The 25,669-nt window shown below is 48.1% G+C and overlaps 1 protein-coding gene across 1 annotated transcript; it reads right to left on the reverse strand.

Annotated features, from left to right (window-relative positions):
- Nucleotides 1-4,402: 4,402 nt before the first annotated feature.
- LOC139276927 (protein rolling stone) lies at nucleotides 4,403-25,669 on the reverse strand. The gene is made up of 3 exons (XM_070894925.1): nucleotides 25,411-25,669; nucleotides 14,625-14,883; nucleotides 4,403-6,219 (listed from the first exon to the last, which is right to left on the reverse strand). Exons 1-3 carry the CDS (start codon nucleotides 25,504-25,506, stop codon nucleotides 5,678-5,680), a joined length of 897 nt encoding a protein of 298 aa, XP_070751026.1. The 5' UTR covers nucleotides 25,507-25,669; the 3' UTR covers nucleotides 4,403-5,677.

Raw genomic sequence — 25,669 nt, forward strand, 5'->3', positions numbered from 1 at the left:
AACTCCATTTACCCGCCTTTGGCCCATATCCCTTAATACCTTTAGTTAACAGAAAGCTATCAATCTCCGTTTTAAAATTAAACAATTGATCTCGCATCAATTACCGTTTACCGAAGAGAGTTCCTAACTTCTGCCACCCTTTGTGTGTCGTAGTATTTCCTAACTTCACTCCTGAAAGGTCTGGCTCTAATTTTTAGACCATACTCCCCCTCCCAGTCCTAGACTCCCCAACCAGCGGAGATAGTTTCTCTCCATCCACCCTATCTCTTCCCCTTCCGCGGCCTTTCCTGTTCTGAGCCAGCGCAGATGTTGTCAGCATCACTCGTCGAAATATTGGCACCCGTGACCTTTTCCAGTGAGGAGGATCCCATTTCCATTTGCTAAATTGAGGGTCCAGTCTTGCAGGTGAGTGACAGCACTGGTAGCTAGGTAATGGGGCATGTGGTCTTTGGAACTCTGGAACTCTCTACCCCAGAGGGCTATGGAGGCTGGATCATTGAATATATTTAAGGTGGAGATAGTCAGATTTTGAATGATAAGGATGTCAAAGGTTATGGGGAGCGGGCAGGAAAATGGAGTTGAGGCCAAGACCAGATCAGCCATGATCTTATTGAATGGCGGAGCAGGCTCGAGTGGCCAAATGGCCTACTCCTGCTCCTATTTTTTACGTTCTTATGTATGTTTGTATGAGAATATCAATGAGAATATTGCATAGCGATTGGCGGTCCAGGCCCACGTGACTCCAGCTTCTCCGTCCGTACCTCGAAGACAGGTCCCCATGCGCTGCGCAGCGAATCTAAGCCTCTGACCGGGATCTTACATTTCTCCGGCACCAACGTGATTTTTTTCGGGTTGGAGGCGTTCGTACGAAGGAAACCACCGATTGCAATTTTTCCCCAATTGTGTATTCTATTCAGCCTATTTGGGAGGGCAACTGGATTGGACGTCACCAAGGTCCCGGTCACTGATTGGAGCGTGAACAGGTACAGCAGGAGTGGCGAGATTGGGGCGCAGGAGCGGCGACTGATCGTGGAGCAATGTGATCCTGGCCCAGGAGAGATGTGAGTTTGGGGCCCAGGATAGTCGAGGACCCTGGGGCAGCACGGGCCAGCCCACACTGCGATATGTGTGCGCACTAGGTGCAGCAGAGCTGGTCTCCAGTCGTCTTGGCTAATCTTTACCACTGGACCAAGACCCAGCTCTATCAAGCACGTGTGGTGGCTGGTGTGCAATGACCACCCCACGTTAAAAAAAATCCACTCACAGGCATCTTCCACCCTTTAACATGTAGTTCGGGATCTGGAATATCAGGTCCTTCATTGAAACATCTGTGAACTCATCCCTTTTTGGCGTGGAAGCAAGTCATCCTCGATACGAGGGACCGCCTATGATGATGATGATTTGGGAGGCCTTCTATTTTTTTTCACACATTTATTTGGTGGGCCTATGTTCTTTGATGGGCCTGGGAATGCAGCCCCATCTGCCCCATGGTTAATTTGCCCCTGCCCTTAGGTGTTAAAGAGCTTTATGTGTATATACCATTGGTGAGCGAGGTGAACGGTGCAGTTTTTTCTCCCTAAATTGGCCTGGGTTTCTATCTGGCTTTTGCCTCTCTGAGGAGATCACATGGCTCCGGTTGGGGTGGCGTGCACAATGTTTCAGTATAAGGGGTGTCGCAGTTGTGTGAGGCGGACTGGTTGGGCTGGGTGTTCTTTGCCTTTCCGCCATTGTTCATAGGTTTATATGTCACCTTTAGGGCTGCTGACCGAGGGCCGTGCGGCTCTTGTCGGCCGGCACGGACACAATGGGCTGAAATGGCCTCCTTCTATGTTTCTATGTTACTTGGGCATACCATTGCCACTTTAAATGTGCTATTCATGCTGGCTGATGTGCATTTTAATTCACTTCAACTGAATGATCAAATTCATTTGAATGATCTACTTAGTATTTGGAGTAAGAATAAAATGATTTGTACACAAGTGATTTCATTCACTTAGCCAGTTTGTGGTTCAGTGGGCAGCACTCTTGCCTCTGTGTGAGAAGGTTGTGGGTTCCAGTCCTACTCCAGAGACTTAAGCACAAAAATTTAGGCTGATTTCCCAGTGCAATGCTGAGGGAGTGCTACATTTTGGATGACCGAGGCCCTATCTGCCTTCTCAGGCGGATGTAAAAGATTCCGTGGACTTATTTTGAAGAAAATGTTCTCCCCGGTGTCCTGGGCCAATATTCATTCCTCAACCGGCATCACTAAAAACAGATGATCTGATCATTAGCTCATTGCTCTTTGTGGGAGCTTGCTGCATGCAGGTTGGCTGCCCCGTTTCCTACATTACAACAGTGACTAGACTTCAAAATGTAGTCATTGGCTGTAAAGCGCTTGGGACGTCCTGTGGTTGTGACAAGCGCTATATAAATGCAAGTTGTTTCTTTTGTTATTTTCAATGGAGAAGACCTCTGCTAAAAGCGAGGACAGAATAATGTGCCGACTGGTCATCATCATCATGGGCGGTCCCTCCTATCGAAGATGACTTGCTTCCACGCCAAAAAGGGAGTTCACAGGTGTTTCAATGAAGGACGTTTTATTACACTAAAGGCACTATATAAATAATAACTTTTATTTATATAGCGCCTTTAATATAGTAAAATGTCCCAAGGCGCTTCACAGCAGTGTTACGGATAAACAGATAAATTTGACACCGAGCCACAGAAGAAATTAAGGCAGATGATCAAAAGCTTGTTAAAAGAGGTAGCTTTTAACGAGTGTCTTAAAGGAGGAAAGAGAGGTAGAGAGGCGTACAGGTTTAGGGAGGGAGTTCCAGAGCTTAAGGCCCAGGCAGCTAAAGGCACGGCCACCGATGGTTGAGCAGTTATAGTTGGTTAGCAGATTTGAAAAATATGAACTTCCGAATGGCGAAAGGTTTTAAGCTGCGATAGTGACGTCAAGCTGGTAAAGAAATATTTCAGTGAAAGTTCACAAGGAAAGTCACAACAAGACCTTACCCCATTATCTTCCAGTTCAATAGGTTAACGGAAATGAAACCTCCTTGTGCTTCACATTTGATTTATAATTCACCAATGATTATCCATACCTAATTGGCACTCTTACCCAGTGTCAGCATCAATCTTTTCCAGGGCAGTAGCGGAGATAAGCTTCCACTAATCTGCCCAACAACCTTAGCCCCAACCTCAGAAGCATCTCCTACTGCATTAGTATAACATTTTCTTTCATTTCCCATACACGTGACCTTGAGTGAGATTGCTAATTAATGTCAAATTAGGAACAGTTTGGATTTGTAACTCCATGCCCACTAAGAAATGGAGTGAGACCACCCAAACTCATCCTCAGTGACTGTTCTTCCACATTCTTCCTTTCACCTGGAATAGCATTGTCAAGATAAGAAAAATAGATTTTCAGTCAGCGCCGAACTCTATATCCAACACTCCCACGTTGTCTGTAACAGAGTCTGTGACAGAGGCTGTGGCTCCCGTATTGGACTGTTCAGCCACCAAAGAACTCACTTCAGGAGTGGAAGCAAGTCTTCCTCGATTCTGAGGGACTGCCTATGATGATGATTATCTTGGGCATTTGAAAGCACTATAAACACTAATTGAGGACACCCTCAAAGCCTCCCTGATAAAGTGCAACATCCCCACCGACACCTGGGAATCCCTGGCCAAGACCGCCCTAAGTGGAGGAAGTGCATCCAGGAGGGCGCTGAGCACCTCGAGTCTCATCGCCGAGAGCATGCAGAAAACAAGTGCAGGCAGCGGAAAGAGCGTGCGGCAAACCAGTCCCACCCACCCTTTCCTTCAATGACTGTCTGACCCACCTGTGACAGAGACTGTAATTCCTGTATTGGACTGTTCAGTCCAGTCACCTAAGAACTCATTTTTAGAGTGGAAGCAAGTCTTTTTCAATTTCGAGAGACTGCCGATGATGATGATGAAAAAACACTAGACAAATACAGATTATTATCCTCAGTTTGCTGGAAATAAGATTCACTGCGCAGTCTGCTATGTAACTCTCTTTTTGTTTTATACCTCTTTACCTTTTCCAGTTTCTCCTCCCTGCAAAAATCTTCTGATCTTTAATACCCCAACCTTTGTGTCACCCAATCAATGCCCGTTGATTTACCTTGTCTTCTTTATTCTTTTCAACCTTGGTGTGTCCTGTACTGTGGGCCTTCGTCGTTGACCATGGTTTCACAATTTAAAATACCAATATTCAGAATATCACTTACCTAACTGCACATCCCCCATTTGGCCCAACTGGTCATACATGAATATCATCGACAGTAAATTCTAAGACTCGTATGTAGTAAAACAGAGGCAATTACTTGTACATTACAAAACACATGAACTGAACAATGCAATATGTATTTGAAAGTACACAAATTGTACAGTGGTAGGATAATACAATATATATTACAGGATACATGGATGTCACACATATCTATATATACACTAATATATACTATAATATATACTAAAAAGTATATGAGCCAGATATGTTTACGAGTATTGCCCTTAGAGCTGGGGAGCCACCTGGACAGAATACCATGAAAAAGCGTGTTATTTGATAGGTGATTCCCTCTCTCCACTCGAGCCTCTCTCTACATGAGAGGTAGAAAGTGTGAGATCATGCACTTTGACAGATAAAATCAAAGAACAAGTTATTATTTAAATGGAGAAGGATTGCAAAGTGCTGCAGTACAGCGAGACCTGGGGATACTTGTGCATGAAACACAAAAGGATAGTATGCAGGTACAGCAAGTGATCAGGAAGGCCAATGGAATCTTGGCCTTTATTGCAAAGGGGATGGAGTATAAAAGCAGGGAAGTCTTGCTACATCTATCATCATCATAGGCAGTCCCTCGGAATTGAGGAGGACTTGCTTCCACTCCCAAAGTGAGTTATTTGATGGCGGAACAGCCCAATACGAGAGCCACAGACCCTGTTACAGGTGGGACAGACATTCATTGGGGGAAGGGGTCGGTAGGGCTGATTTGCCATGCGCTCCTTCCGCTGCCTGCGCTTGGCCTCTTCATGCTCCTTGCGTCGCGACTCAATGTTCTCCCGGATGGACTTTCTCCACCTCGGGCGGTGTCTCCCAGGTGTCAGTGGTGATGTCGCACTTTACCAGAGAGGCTTTGAGGGTGTCCTTATAACGTTTCCACTGACCTCCTTTGGCTTGTTTACCATGAAGGAGCTCCGCATAAAGCATTTGCTTGGGGAGTCTTGTATCTGGCATGCGTACTATGTAGCCTATCCAGCGAAGCTGATCGAGTGTGGTCAGTGCTTCAATACTGGGGATGTTAGCCTGGTCGAGGACACTAATGTTGGTGCGCCTGTCCTCCCAGGGGATTTGCAGGATCTTGCAGAGACATCGTTGGTGATATATCTCCAGCGACTTGAGGTGCCTTCTGTACATCGTCCATGCCTCAGATCCATACAGGAGGGCGGGTATTACTACAACCCTGTAGACCATGAGTTTGATGGTAGATTTGAGGGTCTGGTCTTCAAACACTCTGTTCCGCAGGTGGCCGAAGGTTGCGTTGGCGCACTGGAGGCGATGCTGAATCTCCGCATCAAATGTCTGCCTTTATTGATAAGAGGCTCCCGAGATATGGGAAATGGTCCACGTTGTCCAGGGCCGCGCAGAAAATCCGTGGCCAGACTAATTCTCCAGCGTGTCACCCATGTTCTGGTGGAGCTTGAGGAGCACGTGCCGCCTGAGGAAGTGAAGGTTCCACACCAGGAACTGAAAGAGCGGCAGGAGGACACAAATGCTGCCAATGACACAGATGGCGGCAGCGGCTGGTTTCTCCCCGTAGTTGAGTATGCTGTAGATGAACGGCTCTCCGCTCTGGTTGGTACCCCCGGCAGCCCAGTAGGCCGCACTGAAGATGATAAAGGACACACTGTAGGCCAGGATGTAAAGGAGGTGGGCCAGGTGAACGGGAGCCGCAGTCAGGCCCAGCTCCAGCAGCACAAACACCGAGTTTATCACGTGCATGTTGATGTTAATGGAGTCCAGCTTGTGCTTCCCTGGGCTGTAGTCAAAGCTCCAGAAGGCAACGGTGACATAGAGGCTGATGGCACAGGTTATGTTGTGCAGAACCCACTGTACACAGATGGTGGGGTACAGTGCCGAAGGGGGTGCGTAGAATTCTGTGCTCAACCCCAGAGAAGGGGTCCTGCTTTCAACTTCTGGAATTGCTTTTGAAAAAGAAAATGCAATGGTATTATTAAAAATACATCCTCAACAGCTGTTTAATATTTGCTAAGAGATGGGAATCATCGAATTCTTCGAATTTCACTATGTGCCACATTTACACATCATTCCGATGCTTAACAGGAAATAATGACCTGTACGTGCGTAAAGGGGAAACAAGGAAGGCTGATGATATACAGAGAGAGAGAGAGAGAGAGACAGAGTGAGAGAGAGAGAGAGAGACAGACAGAGAGAGAGATAGAGAGAGAGAGAGACAGAGAGAGAGAGACAGAGAGAGAGAGAGACAGACAGACAGAGAGAGACAGAGAGAGAGAGAGAGAGAGAGACAGAGAGAGAGACAGAGAGAGAGAGAGACAGACAGACAGAGAGAGACAGAGAGAGAGAGAGAGAGAGAGAGACAGATAGAGAGAGAGAGAAACAGACAGAGAGAGAGAGAAACAGACAGAGACAGACAGACAGAGACAGGGTTAGAGAGAGAGAGACAGAGACAGACAGAAACAGACAGAGGGAGAGAGACAGACTTTCCACTTTGCTGGCAATCGCCCAAAAAATGGGCAATGTTCCAGTGATGGTCGATGTCTCAGCCTTACCGATCGCTGGAACATCGCCCATTTTTTCACTCGACGATAGGCCAGCGATGTGAAATGGGCGATGCAAAAGGTCGGCGATGTGACGTGCGCCCAGCGAACGGACAGAAATGTGAAAGGCAAAAGCCTCCCTAGCAACGGCCTTCTGTGCATGTGATTTTTTTTCTTGGTGACTGGTTTTGCCATGTTTCGGGAGGTCAGGGGTCATCCACACAGGCACAGGGAGGAGCAGAGAGAGAGAGAGAGAGAGGAGAGATACCGAGAAGGCAGTGAATTGGAGGAGAGAAGACAAGGAGAGTTTTACAGAGGTTTACAAAGGTTTACAGATAGTTGACAGACTTTGCAATATACTTTATACTTTATACGTTACAATATACAGTTAAAAGTTATATTATGCCTGAAATGCATCATGATGCTGAGGGGGAGAGAAAGAGGGCCAAACATTTCAGCGACGAAGCCAGTCAGGCCCTTGTCGATGAGGTGCATTCCCAGTGGTGCCAATTGACTCGGAGCACTCACGGGAAACCCCCACCCAATGTGTATCGGAAAATTTGGGCGGCGATCGCAGACATGGTGTCCTCGGTATCCCATGAGTCGAGGGGGGTCGGACCAGTGCCGGAAACGCTGGAACAGCTTGGTAGTTGCAGCAAGAGTAAGTTGCATTTTATATTGTACTGATGCAAATTGTAATTATGATAATGAATCTCCTGGATTGAATTTAAGTTTGTTATTCATGCATGTATTACATAAACTCCATGTTAAGATCCGGACAGGGCTCTGAACCTAGGACTATGTATGTAAAGTCCTTATTCTACAGTATGAAACCACACGAGGCACATTCTGGGGACAGGGACACTCTGTGACCTTAACTCTTTATTCACAGGACTCCAAAGACGATGACCCTGTGTGGGACCTCCCTTTTTATACCTGTGTGATCAGGTAAGGAGTGTCTCCCACAAGTTCACCTCTTGTGGTCAAGGTGTGCATCTAGGTTGAGTGTATATAGTAATACAGTGGTGTTACATTGTGGTTACATACATGACAATGTAGAGGGAGCTTTACCCTGTAAATAACCCCATACTTTAGCTGTTCTGGGAGTGTTTGATGGGACAGTGTAGAGGGAGCTTTAATCTGTATCTAACCTGTCGTGTACCTGCCCTGGGAGTGTTTGATGGGACAGTGAAGAGGGAGCTTTAATCTGTATTGAACCCGTGTTGTACCTGCCCTGGGAGTGTTTGATGGGATTGAAGTCTCTCTGGCTGCTTCAGTATAGAAAAGTGTATATGTGTCAAGCTGTAGCATGTAACGTTTTAAACTGTTGTGACTCCATGATACTGCCTAGTCAATTAGCTTTTGCTATGCTCTTTTCTTGTTTGCCTAAGAAGATATCTAACAACCGCGTAGAGCAGAGGTGCACTGTGGGGGGGGGGGGGCTGCCTACTCAGCTTCAACCTTTAACCGACCTGGAGGAGCGTGCAGCCGCGCTGGTGGGCCATGGAAGCTGTTCGGCCACCACCCGCGGTCTGGCGGAGCCCAGCGATTCGTCTCGTGAGTAATATGTCAAACAGTATTAAAAAGTAATGTAATGTCCTGTAATTATAATGCAATATACAATATACAAATGATGTCATGTCATACATGCATGCAGCCTTTGTGCATAAGAAGCAATAAGAGCAGGGGATGCAGCCACTACAGCTTTCTGAGGTAGTGAAATGTATTGATATGTAACGTCTCTCGTTAATGTGTACCGTTATGTTCTAATAAGTTCTGTAATAAGCTCAAATGTGCTTTTAAGGTCATCCTGAGACGCTGGTCGAGGTGCAACTAACACCTGCACCTGGTGAACAGGAGGAGGAGGAGGAGCATCGTGACGACATCACCATCACCAGCACTGAGCCCGAGGAGGAAGAGGAGGAGAAGCAGCAGCAGCAGACAATTATTGGGGAGGATGATCCTGCAGTCGTTCTCAAGTGAGAGTCAAGAGGCACTGGGACCAAGCGGCGTGCAGCCGACAACGCCAAGGCGCATTATATTTAGCACGCCAACCCCACGGAGGCCGGGTCAGCGAGGTCAGTAATCGCCTCCCTTGGACAATCAGTTGGAGGGCTTGATCTCCCTGTGCTCGGAGACGGCCGCGATAGGTCGCTAGCTTCTCCAGGACTTTTCACAGGTGTCTGCTGTGCAGGTCGAGCCACGGAGGTAGCACAGCAGACCCTGGAGGGGATGCATGAACAGACCGCTGCAAAAAGTGCCCTTCAGCATGCGCTGCTGGCTGAACACGGCGCTGCACCCCAAGGTGTCCTGTTGGTCAGAGTATCACCCCGAGCACGCAAGCAACTACGGAGGAACTACTTCCTCCTGACTCGGAAGATGAACCGCCAGCTTCATCTTCCACTCCAACGCGCCCACCACAGCAGGAAGTCTTTCCGTTGCCCGCTGCATGCCAGCTTTGTCTTGGTCTCCAGCGACCAAAACGGGCGGGTGGGGCTAAGACACGGGGGGGGGAGGATCTGGAGGGAAACGTAGCCACAGGTAGGGAGGGGGGATGTTTTTGCTATGTTATCTTCTGTTACGGTTACATTTTTTAGTGTTAATGTTAAATTGTTACTGTTAATGTTCATTTATAGCTGTGGGGGGCTGGGTGGGGGGGGGGGGATGTGTTGATAAAAATGTAAAAAATGTCTTTGTTGAAATACATTTTTTTATTGAATTTAACAATTGTTGTGCATCGTCTTACAATAACATAAGTTTAGTTAAGTTAAGCATTAATGCAAATGTTGTACAATAATGGACAGGCTAGGCCAGTGCAGGCAAGGCTAAAACGTAACTCAATGTAACTCAACGCAAATGCAACTTTTGTTTATGCGTAACTGTAACTGTAACTGTGACTGTCCCCAATGTAAGTTCATGCAAAGTGTTCATTTATGAGCTGCTGGCACAACAGCTTTGCAGCCACGTAACTCCTACGGGGTATCTCTGGTTTTCTGGGGGCGCGGTGGGGGCGTGAGGGGGGGTCTGGTGGCGGGACCATGGCTTCATCACCAGGCTGATTGTCCTCCCTGAGGTCCTCACCAGCCTCCTCCTCCTCCTCCTCTTCTTGCTCCTCGCCGGCTGGCTCTTCCGCCTCTCCTCCTTCTGGAGGTGGACCAGCAGCCCTATCTGGCATTTGTTGTCCTCTCCTTATAGCTAGGTTTGCAACATGCAACACACCACAATAAACTCAACGACCTGGTCAGGGTGGTACTGTAGACTGCCACCAGAGTGGTCCAGGCATTGTCTTTTCAACGATGTTGTGTGTAGCTATGTGGCTTTCTTGTAATATTTATCGGCCTCAGTAACGGGGTTACGCAGGGGCGGAGTCATAAGCCAGCTGGCAAGGCCATATCCTTTATCCCCCAGCATCCAACCATGGCCTTCTGGCTGATTGACAAACAGGTCAGGCATAGCACTCTCACGTAGGATGTGCGCATCATGGACGCTGCCTGGAAATGTAGCATTTACTGTCATGATTATTTGGTTGTGGTCGACAACGAACTGCACATTCAATGAGTGCAATCCCTTTCTGTTATGAAACACTTCCGGGTTCTGTAAAGGGGCTTTCAGGGCGATTGCGTGAGGTCTATTGCTCCCTGCACCGTGGGGTAGTTTGCTGTTCTTGAGAAACCCAAAGTTCTCCCAGTCTGTGCCTCCCTGATCATAGGGAAGCTTATAAAGTCCATCCTGCGAGTGTAAAGGGCTTCAGTAACCTGCTGAATGCAGCAGTGTGTGGCGTGCTGAGAGATACCACAGATGTTGCCAGCTGAAGTCTGAAAGGATCCAGATACGTAGAAGGATAGTGCCGCAGTAACCTTTACCTCAACGGGCAGTGGGGTTCTGATGGTGCTGGAAGGCTGCAGATCCCCCTTGACGAGCTGGCATATCTCATCGATAACCTCCTTCTGGAAGTGCAGTCTCCTAAGACACGCGTTTTCAGACAACTTGAGGTAAGATTGCTTTTCCTTGTACCTTCGTTGGCTGTACGCTCGCCTCCTCTGTCTCCTCTGTCTCCGCATTACTCTGCCACCTCTTCGGTTGATCCTTTCAGAAACCAGCGTGTGAGCAGTTACGAGTAATGGCAGAGAAAGCATAGGCCCCATCACTATCAATAATTATTTTCACTTGCTATAAATGCACTTTTTAGTAAAAAAATGCCTAATCTACTAAGCTAATATTAGTATAATTAAATATAAGTATAAATGTGAGTGGATTTACCTTTAAATAACTCACAAATATCTTAGCTCGAGTCTTTTTAGCTGCCTCCTCCCTTCCACCGAAATTCAAAATGGCGTCCATAGTGCCCAGTCCAGCGATGTTCTCGGTGAGCGATCAGCCCGGCGATGTGCGGAAAGTTCCACTCGGCGATGTGCGGGTGATCACCGCAGCAATCAGCACAGCGATGTGAGCCGAAACTTGGGGGCTTAATTTTCCGGCGGTGTTCCAGCCTGAGTTTCCACTTTTTACTCAAAATGGGCGATAGCCGTCCATTTTGGGTGATATATGGGCGATATATGGGCGATGTGAAGTAGAAAGTCTAACCCAAAGAGACAGAGACAGAAATGAAGTATTGGTGTCCCATTAATAGTCTCTTAACTATTCCAGGAGAGGTGAGAGTTCGGGACCCAGAAGCAGCGAGGGCCCAGGGGCAGCACGGGCCAGCCCATGATATGTGTGGTGCGTACTAGGTCCGTGCAGCAGAGCTGGTTTCCTGCTGTCTTGGTTAATCCTTCCCACTGGACCAAGACCTAGCTCTGTCAAGCCTGTTTGGTGACTGGTGTGCAACGGCCACCACACGTTAAAAAAATCCACGCAAAGGCATCTTCCACCCTTCAACATGTAGTTCTGGACCTGGAATATTAGGTTCTTCATTGAAACACCTGTGAACTCATTGCTTTTTGGCGTGGAAGCAAGTCATCCTCGATACGAGGGATTGCCTATGATGACGGATGATTAACTATTAGATTCCTGTGATTTCCAAACTGGTGCATTGCAGGCTGTGCGATAAGGAACTTGGGGCTCAATTTTCCCCAATTATCTGTGCCGTTTCTTTGGCGTGCACCGTTTTTTTTGGCGTAAATTCAAATCTCCAAGTTTCCCCAAAGTTTCTGCGCTAGTGTAAATCACTTTGGTAGGATTTTTTTAGACTACAATTTTTTTACCTCATTGGGGGCGTAACCTGCCACCTGCACCAATTCTGGCCATTGAAGCAAGTTTGGCCAGCTCCGATTTACTCCAATTTTTCTTTGGACAGTGTATGTGACCACTCTGGAAAAACCTTCTGGGCAGTTAACAAAATCAGCGCAGCTAAGTGAATCAGTACAGCAGATGCAGTTCCACGGCCCGGACAGCAGCAGCAGAGAGGGGATGGGGGTGGGGGAGAGGAGAGAGAGGGGGTGCGGGGGTGGAGAGGAGAGGGGGGAGAGGGGGAGAGGAGAGAGGGGGAGAGGGGAGGAGAGAAGGGGGAGAGGAGAGAGGAAGGGGAGAGGAGGGGGAGGGTGAGAGGCGGAGAGAAGAGGGGAGTGGAGAGAGAGGGAGAGGAGAGAGGGGGTGAGAAGGAAGAGGGGGTGAGAAGGAAGAGGGGGGAGAGGAGAGAGGGGGGAGAGGAGAGGGGGAGAGGGGAGGGGGGAGGGGAGCGAGGGTGGGGGAGAGGAGAGAGGGGGGAGAGGAGAGAGGGGGGAGAGGAGAGAGGAAGGGGAGAGGAGGGGGAGGGTGAGAGGCGGAGAGAAGAGGGGAGTGGAGAGAGAGGGAGAGGAGAGAGGGGGTGAGAAGGAAGAGGGGGTGAGAAGGAAGAGGGGGGAGAGGAGAGAGGGGGGAGAGGAGAGGGGGGAGAGGGGAGGGGGGAGGGGAGCGAGGGTGGGGGAGAGGAGAGAGGGGGGAGAGGAGAGAGGGGGGAGAGGGGGTGACCTGGCACCGGGAGGGAAGGGAAGCCGTTCACCCAGGGTTAGTAGTGGCACCGGGAGGAGGGAGGCCTTTGGGCCTGGGTTAGGAACGGCAGCGTCTCTGGGAGGATGGGGCGGGGGGAGGGGGGGGAGGGGGATAGACTTTTGGCATAAACTCTTCTGGAACGCTGCTGCAATGTACAAGATGCTGTGAGCTGGCCAGAATGTGTTGTATGTTTCACTTTCTAGCCTCAGCCCACAGTGTGTCCCTCGTTACCCTGGCAACCCAATCTTTTTGGCACTGATCTTAGGCTCCACCCCCAAAGCTAAAGGACAGGCTCGGCGGTGCCAAAATCAACAATTCAAACGGAGAATGTTGGGTGATTTTTTTTTGGCGTAGTTGGACCCTAAAAAATGAGTGTCATTCTTCAAGTATTCCCAAAAAAACGGCATTGGAGAAAATTGAGCCTCATAGAATTAAATCGACTCTACAGCACAGAAATAGGCAATTTGGCCCAACTGGTCTGTGCCAGTGTTTACGTCCTACATGGGCCTCCTCCTATCCTACTTCATCTGACTCCTTTCTCGCTCATGTACTTAGCTAACTTCCTCTTAAATGCCTTGAGTTGTTGAATAAGTTCTCAGGAAAGGTCATTAAAGCTGACAGTCTGATTCGATTTAAGAGACAATTAGGTGTGTTTCTGGAGAGAAGTGATATGGTGAGAAGGTAGAGTTGAGCTGTGAAAAGGGAAGATTGTAATATTTTGTTGCCTGCTATGTATTTTATTTTCATTTATTTTATAGATATGTGTAGGGGTACGGTGGCATAGTGGGCCTGGACTAATGATCCTGAGCCATGAGTTCACATCCCACCATGGCAGCTGGGGAATTAAAAATCAGTGAATTAAATAAATCTGAAATAAAAAGCCAGTATCAGTATTGGTGACCGTGATTGTTTCTAAAAAACCCATCTGGTTCACTAATGTCCTTTAGGGAAGGAAATCTGCCGCCCTTACCCGTTCTGGCCTATATGTGACTCCAGACCCACAGCAATGTAGGTGACTCTTAACTGCCCTCTGAAATGGGGGTTCACCACCTTCTCGAGGGCAATTAGGGATGGGCAATAAATGCCGGCCTTGACAGGCAATGCCCACATCCCATGAACGAATAAAAAAATATATATAAAAAAAGAAAGAAAGGCTTGGATTTATATAGTGCCTTTCATGACCACCGGATGTCTCAAAGTGCTTTACAGCCAATGAAGTACCTTTGGAGTGTAGTCACTGTTGTAATGTGGGAAAGGTAGTTTCTGGAGGAACAATAATTGAGACAGGTAAGACTACTGCTTCACCTAGTGGACTACAGTGGTAGTGCAACTACTCATGGAAATACAGTAAAAATATCATGTGACAAGGTGACACGACAAGTTCCTGTACAGCATCTTGTGTATGTTTGTGATGTTGTAAAGAATATATCACATTGACGATGTAGGATGGGATAATCGGATTCCCTAGCTGATATTTTTGTTGGTAGATAATTCAACCAACCAACAGAGAGACTTGGAGAGGTTCTTTGTTTTGTAGAACAGCTAACAATCCAAGGTAAATTTCAAGCACACTTGGCTGATCTGAAAAGTCCAGATGGGCGCGCCTATGGGAATAATAGGGCTTGGGTCAGTTCCATTGCGACCAAAGGACTTTTGGAGCATATGTGGAGTGGCTAGAAATGTTTTTCACCATAGAGCCATTTTGTGTATGTATGTGTTTGTGATGTTGTAAAGAATATATCACACCAAACAAGAGGGGAAGGGATGAAAACACAATATGATAATTGCTAAAACCTGTACCAAAAATAGCTCGAATATTTATACAGGAATCATTGGCCTACCTGAGCTGGAGCCCGCCATCTCCTCCAAAGTGGTTGTTTTGTTATTCTGAATTGGTTTCTTCTGTCCAAGAGTTATGTAGCAAATCAAATTTACCAACGCCAGGATGAAATAAATGGTCAGAGTAATATAGGTCAGGTGTGTCAGGAAGATGAACCATTTGAGGGTGTTTGTCTGAACTGCACTGCAGATGCACCAGACCAGGGTGTATGTTGCCATGAAGATTCGATAAAACAACCAGATGGCTGAGTGGAGCCTCCACTGAAAACGGGAAAGGAAAACGTTCAGTCAACGTGAGCCAAGATCTTCTCTGAAAGGTGAACTTGCGGCATCAGTAAGGTGAATTGGGCAATCTGGGTTATAATTGTACGGTCATTGCTAAATTAGTGTCGAGAATCAAAAGGTGAATTGGTCAGAGTGTGTAATAGGCATCCCATCGGCAATCACCCGTTTCCTTCCCCCCTCCCCCCCTCCCCCCTCCCCATCTCCACGAAAGCTAAAATTGCCCCCAGTAATTTTTATCTCTCAATTTTCTTTCTTTCTTCTGCTAAAAGTACCGAATCACAATGGGGTACGGTTCCAGGCTGCCTGGCATCCATAGCTTACCTCGCCCAAGTTGCATTTCTGGTATCAGCCTAGACGTGGGTTATTTAACAATGGTGGGGCATCAGAGCTGGGCTTGAGGCACGCCTCACCTGACATCCACACATCCACACCCACACACACATACACACACACACACATCCACACATCCACACACACACACACACACATCCACACACACATCCACACACACACAAACATCCACACACACATCCACACACACACACACATCCGCACATATCCACACCCACACACACACCCACACACACATCCACACACACATCCACACACGTCCATACACATTCACACTCACACACACATCCGCACATATCCACACCCACACACACACCCACACACACATCCACACACACATCCACACATGTCCATACACATTCACACTCACACACACATCCGCACCTATCCACACCCAAACAAACACACACGCACAAATATATGCGCGCACACACACACACACACAGACAAATATACACACACATCCACACACACACACACACACACATGCATGCATACCCACATACATACATCCACAAACACACACACACACACACTCACACAAACACACACTCACACAAACACACCCACAAACACACAAACACACCCACAAACACATCCACAAACACACAAACACATCCACTTACACACCTATCCACACACATCCACACTTACACACCCATCCACACACACTCATCCACAAACACACATACACACAGCCACACACACAAACATACACACATTAACACGCACACAAATACACACAAAGGTACACACACACACGCGCACACAAACAAACACACACGCACAAATATATGCGCGCACACACACACACACACACACAAATATACACACAAATATACATACACACGCAAATATACACACAAATATACATACACACGCAAATATACACACAAACACAAATATATACACACTCACGCACACACACACACACACATACATACAGACACACACAAATATACACAGAAACACAACATTCCAACACATACACAAATATACACACACAAACATACACAAACACACACAAGCATCATCATCATCATAGGCAGTCCCTCGAAATCGAGGAAGACTTGCTTCCACTCTAAAAGTGAGTTCTCAGGTGGCTGTACAGTCCAATACGGGAATTACAGCCTTTGTCACAGGTGGGACAGACAGTCGATGAAGGAAAGGATGGGTGGGGAGTCTGGTTTGCCGCACACTCCTTCCGCCACCTGCGCTTGTTTTCTGCATGCTCTCGGCGATGAGACTCGAGGTGTTCAGTGCCCTCCCGGATGCTCTTCCTCCACTTAGAGCGGTCTTTGGCCAGGGACTCCCAGGTGTCAGTGGGGATGTTGCATTTTATCAGGGAGGCTTTGAGGGTGTCCTTGAAAAGTTTCCTCTGCCCACCTGGGGTTTGCTTGCACTGTAGGAGTTCCGAGTAGAGCGCTTGCTTTGGGAGTCTTGTGTCGGGCATGCGAACAATGTGGCCTGCCCAACGAAACTGGTTGAGTGTGGTCAGTGCTTCGATGCTGGGGATGTTGGCCTGATCGAGGATGCTAACGTTGGTGCGTCTGTCCTCCCAGGGAATTTGCAGGATCTTGCGGAGACATCGTTGGTGTTATTTCTCCAGCGATTTGAGGTGTCTACTGTATATGGCCCATGTCTCTGAGCCATTCAGGAGGGCGGGTATCACTGCAGCCATGTGGACCATAAACTTGGTGCCAGATTTGAGGGCTGATCTTCAAACACTCTCTTCCTCAGGCGGCCGAAGGCTGCGCTGGCATACTGGAGGCAGTGTTGAACCTTGTCGTCGTTGTCTGCCTTTGTTGATAGTAGGCTCCCGAGGTATGGAAAGTGGTCCACATTGTCCAGAGCCACGCCTTGGATTTTGATAACCGCGGGGGCAGTGCTTTGTGGAAGGGTCAGGTTAGTGGGGACCTTTGTCTTACGAATGTTTAGTGTTAGGCCGTGCTTGCGTATGCCTCGGTGAAGATGTTGATGATGACTTGGAGTTCAGCCTCTGAATGTGCGCAGACACAAGCGTCATCCGCGTACTGTAGTTCGATGACAGAGGATGGGATGGTCTTGGATCTAGCCTGGAGGCAACGTAGGTTGAATAGGTTCCCACTGGTTCTATAGTTTAGTTCCACCCCAGCGGGGAGCTTGTTGAGTATGAGATGGAGCATTGCAGCGAGGAAGATCGAGAAGAGGGTTGGCGCGATGACACAGCCCTGCTTGACCGCGGTCCGGACGTGGATTGGGTCTGTGGTGGATCCGTTGGTCAGGATCACGGCTTGCATGTCATCGTGGAACAGGTGGAGGATGGTGACAAACTTTTGGAGGCAGCTGAAATGGAGGAGGACGCTCCATAATCCCTCGCGGTTAACAGTGTCAAAGGCCTTTGTAAGGTCAAAGAAGGCCATGTACAAGGGTTGGTGCTGTTCCCTGTATTTCTCTTGCAGTTGTCGCGCCATAAAGATCATATCCGTTATACCCCATAGTGGACGGAATCCGCACTGTGACTCTGGGAGGATCTCCTCAGCCACAGGCATCTCTGAGATCTCCCAGCATGCTCTCCTCCTTTCAATGAGTATAGGCCAACCAGCTCAACTTTGCTTCATATGACAACCCCTCGTGTGTCCTTTGGCTCTCGACCCTTCCGCCAATGGGAACAGTTTCTCTCTATCCACTCTGTCCAGACCCCTCATGATTTTGAACACCTCTATCAAATCTCCTCTCAACCTTCTCTGCTCTAAGGAGAACAATCCCAGTTTATCCAGTCTATCCATGTAACTAAAGAACCTCATTCCTGGAATCATTTTCAAAAAAATTTTCTGCACCCTCTCTAAGGCCTTCACATCCTTCCTAAAGTGCGGTGCGCAGTATTGATTTGTACCAGAACATTCAATCTCGGGATGTGGGCATCAGTGGCAAGTCTGCATTTATTGCCCATCCCTCGTCGCCCTGAGACAGCGGTGGTGTATTGCAGTTTGATACAACTGCGTAGCTTTCTGGGCCACTTGATGAGTGGTGAGGAACCACCCACATTGGTGTGGGACTGGAGTTACCAATGGGTCAGAGCAAGTGAGGACAGGACGTCCCCTTCCTGAAAGGACATTAGTAAATCAGTTGGGCTTTTACCACAATCCAACAGCTTCATGGTCACTTTTACTGATACCAGCTTTTTAATTTGCAAATTAAAAAGAAAAATCTGCAGTGGTTGGACTTGAGCTCGTGTTTCCAGATTATTAGTCAAGTAACATCACCACTACACTACCGGTTCCGAGCAGCATAGTCTACTCAGCCATGGAATAGTGGGATTATGGGTCTCCATCGCAAGTTACAACATGTTGGGCCGTGTAGCGCTCCTGTTTTTGGTGCTCACAAGACTCAAAAAAGGAGTTTGAGATACGCCCACACTTCCGATGCCACCTTGGGTAAAGAGATTTTCCCGTGTGTGCCTGAAAACTGCTGGCCTCATTTGGAACAGCGAGATGATGACTCAAACCAGCGTGCATGCTCTTACCTGAATTTCAGTGAGGACTGATGCAGGATACGTAATAAGAACATAAGAAATAGGAGCAGGAGAAGGCCATACGGCCGCTCGAGCCTGCTCCACCATTTAATACGATCATGGCTGATCTGATCATGGACTTAGGTCCATTTCCCTGCCCGCTCCGCATACCACTTATTCCCTTATCATTTAAGAAACTGTCTATTTCTGTCTTAAATTTATTCAATGTCCCAGCTTCCACAGCTCTCTGAGGCAGTGAATTCCACAGATTTACAACCCTCTGAGAGAAGAAATTTCTCCTCATCTCTGTTTTAAATGGACGGCCCCTTATTCTAAGATCGTGCCCTCTAGTTCTAGTCTCCCCTATCAGTGGAAATATCCTCTCTGCATCCACCTTGTCAAGCCCCCTCATAATCTTAAACATTTCGATAAGATCACCTCTCATTCTTCTGAATTCCAATGAGTAGAGGCCCAACCTACTCAACCTTTCCTCATAATTCAACCTTGTGAACCTTCTCTGAACTGCCTCCAAAGCATATCCTTTCGTAAATATGGAAACCAAAACTGCATGCAGTATTCCAGGTGTGGCCTCACCAATACCCTGTACAACTGTAGCAAGACTTTCCTGCTTTTATACTCCATCCCTTTTGCAATAAAGGCCAAGATTCCATTGGCCTTCCTGATTACTTGCTGTACCTGCATACTAACCTTTTGTGTTTCATGCACAAGTATCGCCAGGTCCTGCTGTAATGCAGCACTTTGCAATCTTTTTCCATTTAATTAATAACTTGCTCTTTGATTTTTTTCTGCCAAAGTGCATGACCTCACACTTTCCAACATTATACTCCATCTGCCAAATTTTTGCCCACTCACTTAGCCTGTCTATGTCCTTTTGCAGATTTTTTGTGTCCTCCTCACACATAGCTTTTCCTCCCATCTTTGTATCGTCGGCAAACTTGGCTACATTACACTCAGTCCCTTAATCCAAGTCGTTAATATAGACTGTAAATAGCTAGGGTCCCAGCACTGATCCCTGTGGCACGCCACTGGTTTCTGATTGCCAACCCGAGAATGTTTTCCCTACTCTCTGTTTTCTGTTCATTAACCAATCCTCTATCCACTCTATCCATGCTAATATATTACCCCCAACCCCGTGAACTTTTATCTTGTGTAGTAATCTTTTATGTGGCACCTTGTCAAATGCCTTCTGGGAGTCCAAATACACTACATCTACTGGTTCCCCTTTATCCACCCTGTTCATTACATCTTCAAAGAATTCTAGCAAATTTATCAACATGACTTCCCTTTCATAAATCCATGCTGTCTCTGCCTGACCGAATTTTGCTTTCACAAATGTCCTGTTACTGCTTCTTTAATAATGGACTCCAACATTTTCCCAATCACAGATGTGAGGCTAACTGGTCGATAGTTCCCTGCTTTTTGTCTGTCTCCTTTTTTAAATAGAGGTGTTAGATTTGCAGTTTTCCAATCTGCTGGGACCTCCCCAGAATCCAGGGAATTTTGGTAAATTACAACCAATGCATCCACTACCCCTGCCGCTACTTCTCTTAAGACCCTAGGATGCAAGCCGTCAGATCCAGGGATTTATCCGCTTTTAGTCTTTGAACTCTGGCAACTGGAACCCACGGTGGCCTCAGTCTGAGCTCTCACTGCAGCACTCGGACCTTTGGTGGAAGCTGTATGTGCTGCAGTGGAAGCTGTGCTATCAGACGCTGCGTCTTGGTGGCTTCCATAGGTGTGCTGACGGAGGTGACCACCGGTCCCATGTAGGAAAGGATCGGCAAAGTCCTGCAGGAAGTTGGAGCTGGACTCCTCGCTGCTGTTTGACATTATGCATTCTGGCAGGCTTTGCAGTGCACCAAGCATTTCAGTGTGTACACCCATCAGCCTTCTTCTGCAGCCTGGCCCATCGCAGCCTCCTATCCGACTCCTCTGCAGCAGAACCGGTGTGCGACCTTGCCCTCCAGTGAGCTGGCACTCGTGGTATTCCTTCCACCCCAGCCCCGCCATCTGTGCACTTGTGCCTGGTGTCTCACCACATGCACGTCCCGACTCTATCCTAGCCTCGGAAACAGATTTAAAGTAATCGGTAGAAGGATTCGAGGGGAGCTGAGAACATTTTTTACCCAGAGGGTGCTGGGGGTTTGGAACTTTCTGCCCGAAAGGGTGGTCGGGGCAGAAACCCCCTCAACGCATTTTAAAAGTACTTGGATATGCACTTGAAGCGCCGTAACCGACACGGCTACGGACCAAGAGCTGGAAAGCGGGCTTAGGCTGGGTAGCTCTTTTTCGGCCAGCACAGATACAATGGGCCGAAATGGCCACCTTCTGTGCCATAAGTTTCTGGATTTTCAGTTTTGTTGTTTTCAAGGCGGGAAATTTACCGCCCGGATAATGTTTGCGCTGCGTGCAGAAATTTTTGCCATCTGGGCCGTGGGCGCAGGGCGCAGCGCAAAGAGAGGCGTTGTCCGACTTTCGCGGTGCAAAAATGGGAACCTCGCCAACTAAAGTGCGAGGCCGGCAGTGGCGAGAGGCCTTGGGAGGGGATAAAAACAAAAGCAAAATCACAAAAACATTCCAAAAACATTGCGTGCGCCACCACAACGCAAAAAATAAAAGAATAAACACTGGAACTTACCTTTTTTGCAGTTTATCTCCCTCATCACCACCAGCAGGACTGGACCGCTGTGTTTTCCCTGGCGGTCATCGCAGAGTGCGCTTTGGGACGTGCGGGTCGGGTGCAAGTCCAAACTACTGCCGGTGTCGCAACGCGAGGTGTTACACACAGCACAGCACAGCTCTTCCTGGCGGTGCTTCTAAGCGCCGCTGCAAAAACCCGACAAGAGGATCGCGACTGGCCGTAAAAGACCGTAAAAGACCTCACCGCCCCATTTCTCGCCGCTCCGGGGGGAAACCCGGAGCACAAAGGACCCGAAAATCCAGCCCTATGATTCCAAAATCCGCGCAGTTGTCAGTCTCTGAGCTGGTGGCTGCGAGTGTACGATTGAGTGACGGTGTCTCTTTATCTTCGCTGTCTCCTTTCTCTTCCTCCTCTGACTGGGAAGATTCCCACTCTTGGGAATCTGCAATGAAAAAGAGACAAGGGTTGGGTTCAACGTTGAGGCTGCGTGACCCATTCACACTTTACATTAGCGCAGCTAATCGGGAACGTCGGTGGGGTTGTGGGGAGGGGAGGGGAACAAGTAAGAAGTGCATGCTTGATACCCGCTGCAGCCTCTCAGTCAGAAGAGATTGAGGGATGGGGGAGGAGACAGAAGGAGCATCAGGTATGCAGATAACCTCACCGTCGATCCCTCCTGTCCCGCCAGTGGCCACAGCCTCAGCGATGCCCCTTCCCATGATGGCCAACCATATCTCCTCCTTGGGGGTTAAAACTATGTCGGCGTGCTTGTCCTCCTCTAGTTTGTTCCAGTTGCCTCCTTCTCCTGGAAGAAAGAGGGAAATGCGTCACGTGAGTATCCTACAATATGTTTGGCTGATGATGTGGCTGTCGTGGTTTATGCGGAGCTCCTTCATGGTAAACCAGCCAAAGGAGGACAGCGGAAACATTATAAGGACACCTTCAAAGCCTCCCTGGTAAAGTGCGACATCACCACTGACACGTGGGAGACCCTGGCCGAAGACCGTCCGAGATGGAGAAAGTACATCCGGGAGGGCGTTGAGCTCTTCGAGTCTCAACGCAAAGAGCATGAAGAGGCCAAGCGCAGGCAGCGGAAGGAGTGCGCGGCAAACCAGCCCCACCGACTCCTTCCCTTGACGAATATCTGTTCCACCTGTAACAGGGTCTGTGGCTCTCGTATTGGACTATTCAGCCACCAAAGAACTCACTTTGGAAGTGGAAGCAAGTCTTCCTCGATTCCGAGGGACTGCCTATGATGATGATGATGATGATGATGATGGTTGAATAGCTGCCTGTGTGTGCGAACTGTGAGTTGTGGGTATGAGGCTTGCAACAGTGCTAAGTGTGTGAGGATGAGGTAAAGTATATAAATTGTAGGGTTGTGTGCTGATTGATAGTAATTGTTGGTAGTTGGATGATGGGGGGTGTAGAGAATTAACAAAAATATTCCTTCCTGGGATGTGGGCGTCGCTGGCAAGGCCAGCATTTATTGCTCATCCCTAATTGCCCTTGAGAAGGTGGTGATGAGCCACCTTCTTGAACCGCTGCAGTCCGTGTGGTGAAGGTACTCCCACAGTGCTGTTAGGGAGGGAGTTCCAGGATTTTGACCCAGCGACGATGGAGAAACGGCGATATACTTCCAAGTCAGGATGGAGGGGAATGTGGAGGTGATGGTGTTCCCATGCGCTTGCTGCCCTTGTCCTTCTAAGTGGTCACGGGTTTGGAAAGTGCTGTCGACGAAGCCTTGGTGAGTTGCTGCAGTGCATCTTGCAGATGGTACACACTGCAGCCACAGTGCGCTGGTGGTGGAGGGAGTGAATGATTAAGGTGGTGGATGGGGTGCCAATCAAGCGGGCTGCTTTGTCCTGGATGGTGTCGAGCTTCTTGAGTGTTGTTGGAGCTGCACTCATCCAGGCAAGTGGAGAGTATTCCATTACACTCCTGACTTGTGCCTTGTAGATGGTGGAAAGGCTTTGGGGAGTCAGGAGGTGAGACAATTGCCGCAGAATACCCAGCCTCTGACCTGCTCTTATAGCCACAGTATTTATGTGGCTGGTCCAGTTAAGTTTTTGGTCAATGGTGACCCCTAGGATGTGATGTTGGGGGATTCGGTGGTGATAATAGCGTTGAATGGTTAGACTCTTGCTTGTTGGAGGTAGTCATTGCCTGGCACTTGTATGGCACAAGTTTAAATGGAGAAAGATTGCAAAGTATTGCACTACAAAGGGACCTGGGGGCCCTTGTGCATGAAACACAAAATGTCAGTATGCAGGTACAGCAAGAAATCAGGAAGGCAAATGGAATTTTGGCCTTTATTGCAAGGGAGATAGAGTATAAAAGCAGAGAAGTCCTGCTACAACTGTACAGGGTATTGGTAAGGTCACACCTAGAGTACTGCGTACAATTTTGGTCTCCGTATTGAAGGAGGGATATACTTGCATTGGAGGCTGTTCAAAGAAGGCTCACTATGTTGATTCCGGAGATGAAGGTGTTGACTTATGAAGCTAGGTTGAGTAGGTTGGGCATTGGAGTTTAGAAGAATGAGAGGTGATCTTATCGAAACAATAAGATAATGAGGGGGCTTGACAAGGTGGATGCAGAAAGGATATTTCCACTCATAAGGAAAACTAAAACTAGGATACATAGTCTCAGAATAAGGGGCCGCCAATTTAAAACTGAGATGAGGAGGAATTTCTTCTCTCAGAGGGTTATAAATCTATGGAATTCTCTGCCCTAGAGAGCTGTGGAGGCTGGGTCATTGAATATATTTAAGGTGGAGATAGACAGATTTTTGAGTGATAAGGGAGTAAAGAGTTATGGGGAGCGAGCGGGGAAGTGGAACTTAGTCTATGATCAGATCAACCATGATCTTATTGAATGGCGGAGCAGACTCGATGGGGCAAATGGCCTAATCCTGCTCCTATTTCTTATGTTCTTATGTTCAAATGTTACTTGCAGTGGATGAGGCTAGTGGTGCAATTGGTAGGATATACCATTTGAAGATGAACTCACTCACCTTGACAACTCCTGTCAGATAATTAAACTTCTTCTTGCACTGCATCTATGCTCTTGGAACAACACAACTGCTGGCGTTGACGTCCGCCACTACTTCTTCCTATTGCCTCCTGAGCATGTCTGGAGGGCCTCCTGGCCCCCCCTGCAGGTACAGGACATGTCTCCTTCTCTCCATATCTTGCACCAAGACGCTCAGTGCATTGTCAGAAAACCTTAGTGCTCGCGCTCTCATATGTTCAGCCAGTCCTCAAAGTATCACAGCACAAATTCAGTTTTGAAACGACTCCCAACCACAATGCACCTCCCCTGTAAGAGGTGCAGGCTGTCTTTAACCAGCGCTAGCCACTTGCCATATTGCCCCCCCACCCCCCCCCCGCCCCCCGCAGCTAATAAAAAGGACGCGAAGCGCTGGCTGCACACAGTAACCATGTGAAGCAACGGGCGGCATCAATTTAATGCACTGCTTGCAATGCATCGTGGACCGCGAACCCCACACTCGTTTTCAGGGGTTATCCAATTTAACCCCCATTAAGTCCTGAACCTCAGTTATTCTGGTGATGGGAAGTGCCAAGTAAAGGCCAGGTGATTCTGCACGGAGCATTGGAGAAAATCCGAGGGAAAGGCATGCCGGGATCCTCATACGTCTTAGCGAATGGTTTTGGCAGGCCATTTATGGAGGTTCAGAAACAGGTTCCCCCATCGCTCCCTCTCATGTTGCAGAGAGACCCAAGAATGCATGGGTCAGGGCAGTTAGAATGGATGAACTTGCCTTAAAATGAGGCAATTGACCATGCCCATACAATCCTTTCAAAATTACAGTGTGTCGTTCCATTACCGGCGTGAAGTTTGATCAACTCCAAGCTCTACTGCTCCCCTGGTCTGTTTTGTAGGTGTAAAGATTTGCAAAGATTGGAAACAGTCATAATCTCCACATCTTGAGCTGCTTACTGCTGTAACTACAGAAATATATTTTCTGTCCTACCTGTGACCGAAGGATTAATTGTGGATCTCGGATCCTCGGCGAACATTTCTCCAGACTGAACTCCTGCTTAAAGTGCTTGGTCCAAGACGCCCCCATTATTTTTATTTTTAACAGCCTGTATATGCTTCCGCGCTCTCACTGAGTCCTGGCATCAGTCTCGCCTGTATTTATATAGAGGCATTTGGTTCTGGCCGTTGGAACTTGTTAAGAATGACTCAGTATTGATATCACTGCAAGTTATGTTGGCATGGTCACATGA

The sequence above is a fragment of the Pristiophorus japonicus genome, chromosome 12 (genome assembly GCF_044704955.1).
Source record: "Pristiophorus japonicus isolate sPriJap1 chromosome 12, sPriJap1.hap1, whole genome shotgun sequence".
Taxonomy (NCBI): domain Eukaryota; kingdom Metazoa; phylum Chordata; class Chondrichthyes; family Pristiophoridae; genus Pristiophorus; species Pristiophorus japonicus.